An 8,598-nucleotide genomic window follows, 5' to 3' on the forward strand; every position below is an offset into this window, starting at 1 on the left:
TCAAATATTGCTCACAAATCTGTCTAAATTGTGTTAGTGAGCACTTCTCCTTTGCCGAGATAATCCATCCACCTCACAGGTGTGGCACATCAAGATGCTGATTAGACAGCATGATAATTGCACAGGTGTGCCTTAGGCTGGCCACAATAAAAGGCCACTCTAAAATGTGAGCCTATTTTGTTCAGTGTAGTTACATCAGTGCTTGAAGAATGTATTTACTAGGAAGATAGGGTCAGAAACGGGATCCTCAGGCCTGGGGAATTCAGCTAATTCCCACCTGCAGCCAGATGAAGGTCTGACATCACTGTTGCTGATAACCTTATCGCTGGTAACGAAACCGCATAAAAAAAACGTGATTGGGCTAGTTCTCAATAGCAATTGGGCTGGTTTTGTTTCTCAGGCTGGCAACCCTGGGCACACTGTATGTTTTTGATTCACTGAAAAGAACCGACACATACATATATATACATTATATATATATATATATAAATAAGAGACATCTGTTTGTGAATCAAACTACAGTGGTCAAATTGCATATTGCAAGGCCAAATGAAGAAAAAGATATTTCTTGCTATAAAAAGGCCATGTACCATGAAATAACAGCAACAAATAATGGCTGTTACTGCATTACATGTAACTCAGTATCACAAAATATAATAGCTATTTCTGTGGTAATATGAACTAACACGAATTAACAATAAACACCAGTATATTTATAAATAAAATTAACCTACATTAGCATTTTACAGCATTTGTTATTTAATTGTATAAAATGGTAACAAATTGACCCTACTCTAAAGTTATCGAAATACAATTCAGCTGATATGCATAAATAAATGTATAAAAATTAAACAGGGACTTAATAGGGTTGAACTTTACTCTTGCTTATTTATTGCAATTATCATGTTTGTTAGATCAGGTAGGTTTTCCTTAAATCTCTGTACAAGTAATAAACATGATCAATCATAAACACTTTATTATAGGTCTCTTTCTGACACATTAGCGCTCTAATGTCCTAGGTATACAGTGATTATCATTATCACCATCATCATTAATATGTCAAATCCTTATCACAATAAAGTACAGTGCATAGACTAATCACTAATGGCTTCGTATAAGGTGCAAAGACACATACACATTACTAGCAGATTTAGGCCTTTAAGCCGCAAAACATATGATCAAGTTAAAACTTAATGAACTTCGATGGTTATTACAGTGGACTTTGCAGTTCTGAATCGGTTCTCATGGAAGTGTTCGTTCAGGGGGGTATAAACATTTGTTTATCTAAGGTTATGTTAAATAAGGCAATTCACTAAGTGTTTGTTTGGCAAAGCAACAGTGTTCAATAAAATACCTGTTATTAGTCAGATACTTCAAAATGCAATGCATACAGAATCTCAATTTTTAAAAAAAATCTATTACATATGGTGCAAATGAGAGAATGTTGTGACACATTATTATTCTAAGGCCTTCAATACTTGAGTAAGAAGTTGCATTTAAACACTCGTTACTCAAACTAACACCAGACAGACTAAAAGGATACAAATGTCAACAAGTCTGAGAAACATATACTTGGTATGCATGTCATGGTGCGTGTGTTTGTTACTGGTTCATCACGTTGTTCATTTTGAGGTCTTTGAAAGCAAATACCCCGTCACGGCAACGGTCACAGCAGCGACGGGCATCCACCTGATCCATTTTCCCTGCAAGAACAAACATACAGATCACATCATCTGTAGTACCGCATCGCTTATCAGAACATGTTTACAATCAGGGATGCACATGAGCCGAGACGGGGACACAAAAGCCACAAGGACATGATGCGGAGAAACTGAGGTCAGTACACACAAGACGAGGACAGCAGAAGACGTACGGTGGAGGACAAAGAGAGCCGGGATGCCTCAGAGCTACGCTGGAAAACTACAACCTACAAAATGCAGTTGATTCATTAGAACACTTGTTAGTGTGCGTCTTATAATACAAAGCGGACCTGTAGTAGGAAAACAGAAGCATTTTGCGGACAGTATTTGGTAGCTTAAGCTGAGAGAATTGTTTAGTGGTCATGCATAGCCCTGAGGATGATAGATGCTTAAGCAGAGGAATGAGACGGGACAGGAGCACTGTGTACCTTTCTACCACAATGGGCCCAAGCACCAAAACAGCAAAGCCAGGACAAGGCCGATGGCTACGGCTAGGATGGGCTGCAATAAAGACAGCTAAAGGAGGGAAGGGAGGGATATTACTGAATGATTGGCTTGTGTTTTCTATTACTGGACTGGTGAATTTAACTGTCATCAAGATAAGGAAATCAAAAGGTGAAGTGTGCAATTGTTTCATAGTTAAAACTCTTCCCCTTTTCCAGTTTAATGTGCAGAGACAATGCAGATGTTTGATTAAACGTGACATGTCAAGTTTGGGCTCAATTGATGCTTAGTTTGGAATTGTTTGTAGTTTTTATTATATTGTTTGATTTTTTAAAAATATTTTATATATTAATAATTTAATTAGAATAAAAACATTACAAGAATCTCAAAGAATCTCAAGTGAGTTGCCTGAGTAAATAAAAAATAAAATAAAATAAAAGGGTGTTTCCCTGCTTACAAGCTCCAGCACCCCTGTGACCATAAACATAGGACAAGCAGTTTGGAGAATGGATGCAAAATAAAAATAAATCCTCGTTTTTGTTTTGGCGACAGTAATATTCCACATGTATTTTATGTTGTTACATGGAATTGTTGGGGGGATTCATTTACTCTTTATGTCAATTTTTATAGAAGTATTTGGGGAAACCTGTTTGGAAACAGTCTGCAAATCAGTTTGGTGTCGTTGTTGGCCACAGAAATTACACACTTCACCTTTAGGCTATACAAAATTTTTAAACAAACTGTAAGACGTGCATGTCAAACAAATGATGCTACGTTTTTCAGCGTTGATTTCAAGGTAAAAAAAAAACAACGTAATATATGCGCTTTCCTCTTGAACTGTCCCTATTGTCAGTGCCCCTGTTGTTGAACATCAGCATTACGTGGATTGAACACTCACATGGTTTTCTTTGTCCTGCAGAAGACTCAGGCGCTCTTTGTTCTGCTGCAGCTCCAGACTGAAGGAGCGTTTCTCCTCCTCTGCATTCTCATACTTCTCCCTGAGGCCTGACAGCTCTGCCTGGATCTCCTCATACTGAGAGCGAAAAAGAGAAAGAGAGAGTAGGAAAATTTCACAAGGAGCAATCAGCCTAGTCAATAACAAACACACACACACACACACACACACTGTGTGTCCAGGGGCCAGGTCTTTTTTTCGGAGCAGAGCTCTTTTGTGACGTGCCTGCTAATGAGTCTCAGCTCTACGTTCTTTCTTTCTCAACTACGATGGGAATAACCTCTTTCTGCAGTTCTTTGATCCTGCTATTGCTTTGCTCCAGCTGGCTGGTGGCTCTCTGGTGTTCCTCCTGCAGGACACTCAGCCGTTTTTCCAGGTCTACCTGCGTCTTCTCCAGGGTCTTGACCATGTTGCTCAGGCTTGCGTTCTGTTTCTTAGAGCTGTGGGCAGAATGCAGGTTCAGATTCCAGAGAGATTACATCGTCATTACATCAAAAGTCTGCAAAAAGAGCTTTTCTCCTATTTAAAGGTGAAGTGTAGGGCTGGGTATTGATACATTTCATGATTTGATTAAATTCTTCATATGTTTTGATTCCGTTCTTGATTTGGTTCAAGTCGAGTCCAAATTCAATTGCTATTTATTTTTAGATGTAATAATCAACAGTCAAATAAAAACTAGATTTCATACAAACATTTAAATTGCACATAAGGCAGTTTTTATATCAACTTTTAAAAGATATGACTATGTTTCTACTCCAATTTGTTAAAATACAAACATTTAAACAGTGGCTTTTTTTTCCATGACAGATTTATCCAAACACAAATTGCTAAAGTGATTTATGACACTACATTAAAGAGCATCAAAACGACATTTGTTTATTTATTGTGGTACAACTGACAGAACTTAAGAGTGAACTTTGTTTTATATTAAAAGTAAAGTGCAAAGCTTATTGAGATTATTGGATAGGAGGCAGCTTAAACTAAAAGGCTGTTAGGGCTGCACGATAAATCGTATGCGATATTTAACGCGCATCTTGTCAGAAAGCCGGTTCTGTAATCAGCTGAATGGTTAATCAAAATGAGAACCCAGCCATAGTGAAGTGTCATTTTTTCCATGTTTAAAAACTTTCTCCTATCCCATTTTAATATCTGAGGAGAAGTAAGCCTATACAAATAATCCAACCAAAAATGAATATTCGGACATTCTTCACTCATCCTCAACCTGTATGTTATTTTTTCCCATGCAACAAAAAGAGCATTTTTCATGTTTCAAAAAAACAAAAACAAAGCACCAAAAAAAAAAAAAAAAAAAAAACAGAAAAACAAAAATGGTTTCTATAAATCAAAGTATCATAGAAAAAACAAATCACGATTTCCACAAAAATATTAAGCAGCACAACTGTTTTCAAGATTGATAATAACCCAGCCATAGTGAAGTGTCATTTTTTCCATGTTTAAAAACTTTCTCCTATCCCATTTTAATATCTGAGGAGAAGTAAGCCTATACAAATAATTCAACCAAAAATGAATATTCGGACATTCTTCACTCATCCTCAACCTGTATGTTATTTTTTCCCATGCAACAAAAAGAGCATTTTTCATGTTTCAAAAAAACAAAAACAAAGCACCAAAAAAAAAAAAAAAAAGTAGTCATGATAAGTCATGGGGTTAATGACTTCAACCATGCCGATTTTAAAACAGTTTGCAATTACATGTGGTGCTTTCAGTGGCATGGAAATGACACACTGTATATGATACCGCATAGGACAGACCTGTCCAGCTCTTTCTCCAGCTGCTGCTGTTTCTTCAGCAGCTGTTCTTTCTCTGAGCGCAGGGTGCTGCTCTCACTCTGCAGGCTGATCTTCTCTTTTTGCTGTTTATCAGCCAGCTGCTCTCTCTCTGACCTCAGAGACGCACACTCCCTCCTCAGACTCTCACAGTCCTTCTGCAGCCGCTCCAGCTCGCTTGCTGCATCACACACACAATTAAACACATACCCAAAGACATGCACACAAACGCACAGACACAGATACACACACACACTGACTCACAACGCTACTGTTACATAACGGTGGAAGTAATGTGAGAAATGCGAGTCATCTTCTGAATATCTGTCGGATTACTGCAAACACTGCTGTGACTGTCGTTGGATGAACCTAGGGCTTGATTTGTAACCTCCACCAATACATTATATCATTCATCATTCTGAGAAGGGAGGACAAATTCCCCAAAGAGATTATGAATGTGCAGAAGACATAAAAGAACCTTAATTTAACTGGTACAAAATACAGACATTTTGCCTGATGAGGCTATAGTTATGTGTTTTTTATTAATTATTTCTTTTTTGTTTCTTTTTTTTTGTTTTGTTTCAGTGAAATCTTTTTTTTCTGATTAATCTTTATCCTGGTAAAATTAATACTTGCAACATTACCCAATAATGTTTGAACTATTATCATAATAATCATTATTATTATTATTAAAAGCTCAAATTTGTAACAATTCATATTTAGTATTTTAATGGAGATCTTATTTTTTATTTGGAAAGTATAGTTATTATTATTATTAATATTATAATTATTAATATTATTATCAAAAGCTCAGAAAACTGATTTGTTAATTTGAAAACTTTTTTTAATGTATGGTTATATTATTATTATTATTATTATTATTATGAAGAAGATGATGATGGTGGTGGTGATGATGATGATGATTATTAATCATTATTAAATCGAATATTCATGTTAATGTGGAAGCGTAAATATAGATTAATTTGCATTTAGGTTTAGCACAATACATGGATGAGAAATGTTGATGTTCTCACATGATTTCATGATTTAAGATGTAGCCTTAAAATACTACAGGCCAATCCAGTCATCTGTGAGGATAGTGGTCTGTGGGGTTGTGGGTACCTTGCTGTTTGGCAGCTCTGTCTCTCTGCTGGTTCTGCTGCTGGTGACTAGCCTGTACACTGTCAAGCTCACGCTCGTACTTGTTTGCAGCCAACTGCCATTTCTCCAGCTCGGAAGTTAGCGTTGCTAGGTTCCCCTTCAGCACGTTGACCTCATGCTCTCGCTCAGCTGCTGTTTTCTCCATAGTGCGGCGCAACACCTGCACGTCCTCCTTAGCTGCGTGCGCTTCCTGACGCAAGCTGAAGATTGTGCTGTCCTTCTGATCCCTGAGATTCTCCATATCTTCTTGCAGCTTCTGGAGCTGAGCTGAATGCACATGTAGACACAAAGATAATTTGGTATAATACATTGTTTAGTAAATATAACAAGATAGACACACCCTCCTTGACTTACTCTGTAAGACCTTTATCTGTTTTGCTGACTCCACCGCCTGCTGCTTATTGCCTCTTTTCTCCTCCTCCAACAGACCTGTAATACACAGCACAAGTCATTAGGGGGACCTGTTGAGCATGACTGCTATTCCAAATAAATTTAAAATGTTCACAAGCTTATATAAATATCCATAATACCGTATTGTCCCGAATATAAGACGATGTTTTTGTCTTGGAAATACATCTGAAAAAATGCGGTCGTCTTATATTCAGGGTCTAGACTTTGACATGTCAATAATACACCCACAACACTAGGTGGCGCCAAATACGCATAAAACGAGTGTGCCATGAAATACGTAATGTAATGCGTGTTGTAAAGATCGCGAGAAAAACAAAAGAAGAAGAAAACCTTACAGCTGCATGAGTCGTGACTGTCACTGTTAGCCTGATGGGACCAAACTCCCTTTGTGATTTTAAAACGTAAGACAGTACCCAGATTTGAAGACTACAGTAAGATTTAACTTCTACTGTTCATAAGATTTTGGTAGGGTACTATTAGATGGATAATTCAGATGGGCTAACCGTTTTTTTTTTTGTAATGGTATATCAAAAAGTGTATATTTTTAAAATATGATTGTTGGTACATTTTACCAGTTTTTACCATACTTTCAAAACAAAAATTAAAATAGGAAAAATATGCAATATGAAAATAATTGAAAACAAAATGTGTTTTACTGAGAAAAAAAAAAATTTGGTTTTTAAAAAGCCTTTTTCCAAAAGGTACATCTGGAAAAGGGGGGTCGTCTTATAATCAGGGTCGTCTTATATTCGGGCCAATACGGTAATTAATAATTCCAAATAATATTAATAATAATTATTATTAATATTCAATTGTTAATATGAAATATTTATAATTATTTAATAGCGATTATTATTAACAAATGATGAAATAATGCATTTTATATCAATAAAAATATATACAGCATAGTTAGGCAAAGGTGAACACTGATCTAGAATCAGTATTTGTCGCTCATATTTAAATTCTAATTCATATTCAAATGAGAGTCATTTTTGTGCACTTAGGGCAACTGTATGTAAGTTGTTGGTTTTTTTTTACCCTGAAACACCCTGAAGTTTCAAAATCATTCTGATGGCTTACTTCTAATAAGGCGAATGGCTTCTGTTCCTTCCCCACACTCCCCCTTAAACGTCTGTTCTGATAGTACGTAAGTTTAGTGAAAGGGCGGATTGCTTTACGGCAGCAATAAATGCACGAGTACAGCTATCCACTGTAATTCAACAGTGATATGTTTACAAAAGTGAATTCCACTCTTCAAAGTCACAAAAATACACACAACTACGTAGAGTTGCTTTAAAGGCCCTCTTTTACCTTGGAGTTCAATACACTTGTGTTTGCCCGAATTGGCCTGTTCATTGGCCTCCTGCAGTTCCTGGTTCAACCGCTGGATGACCTTCTCATACTCACTGGCCTCCACAGTGCTCCTGCTCAGCTCATCTGGAGAAATGATTACACATCCACTGCTGATGACATCTAATGGGAACTATTACATGCATAATTAGACACTATTATGGCGCTCTGCTGTCAGAGAATCACTCTTTCATCAACAGTTAATGGGTGATCTGTGTCTTTATCTCTGTATCAGCATCAATAAGTTGCATTTCAACTTTGCCAGATTGTTCTGCCCTCTGACAAAATGCAAACCCCGTCTCCAAAGGTTAATTAAATCAGAATGAATCGCATGGTAATTTCCCTGGAGGTCAGAAAATGGGCCTATTCCATGAATTAATAACTTGACTCAGAATAGATCTATCCTAAAAGCATAATGTCATCAGTAGGATTTAAACTGGGATCTGCAAGAAGGATAGCTGGGCTTTTAATAAAGCTGCCATTTGATTGAAAAGTTTTAAAGGGGTCCTATTATGCTCTTTTACAATGTCTTGAATTTGTTTTGGGGGTGTACTAGAACATGCTCTCATGCTTGGTGGTTCGAAAAACGCATTATTTTTTACATAATTTACATTATTACAATACTTTTCTCCCCATCCTAGCACAAACGGCTCGATTAGTTCCGGGTTTGATGAACGCCCGCCTTCCGAAAAACGAAATGTGATGTGATTGGTTAGCTGTCCCAGTGCATTGTGATTGGCGAACAGCTTAGACGGCGTTTCAGTACTGCAACGCCCCTTCCTCCGTCTTT

The 8,598-nt window shown here is 37.0% G+C and overlaps 1 protein-coding gene across 3 annotated transcripts in view; it reads right to left on the reverse strand.

Moving 5' to 3' along the window:
• Positions 1–868: 868 nt before the first annotated feature.
• The window catches only part of LOC107712736 (sarcolemmal membrane-associated protein-like), a 10,653-nt gene continuing 2,923 nt past the window's right edge, over positions 869–8,598 (reverse strand). For 2 of the 3 annotated variants that reach the window (XM_016518073.1, XM_016518072.1), the window contains exons 3-10: positions 7,770–7,895; positions 6,402–6,476; positions 6,009–6,314; positions 4,872–5,067; positions 3,380–3,539; positions 3,043–3,177; positions 2,129–2,216; positions 1,625–1,703 (exon numbers count right to left, since the gene is read on the reverse strand). In XM_016518073.1, coding sequence (XP_016373559.1) covers positions 2,133–2,216; positions 3,043–3,177; positions 3,380–3,539; positions 4,872–5,067; positions 6,009–6,314; positions 6,402–6,476; positions 7,770–7,895 — 1,082 coding nt within the window. In that variant the 3' untranslated portion in view covers positions 1,625–1,703; positions 2,129–2,132. Of the gene's footprint in view, positions 1,704–2,128; positions 2,217–3,042; positions 3,178–3,379; positions 3,540–4,871; positions 5,068–6,008; positions 6,315–6,401; positions 6,477–7,769; positions 7,896–8,598 lie in introns of all 3 variants that reach the window. The other variant, XM_016518075.1, reaches the window with a different exon arrangement.

The sequence above is a fragment of the Sinocyclocheilus rhinocerous genome, unplaced genomic scaffold (assembly GCF_001515625.1).
Source record: "Sinocyclocheilus rhinocerous isolate Xijiao unplaced genomic scaffold, SAMN03320098_v1.1 scaffold418, whole genome shotgun sequence".
Classification (NCBI taxonomy): domain Eukaryota; kingdom Metazoa; phylum Chordata; class Actinopteri; order Cypriniformes; family Cyprinidae; genus Sinocyclocheilus; species Sinocyclocheilus rhinocerous.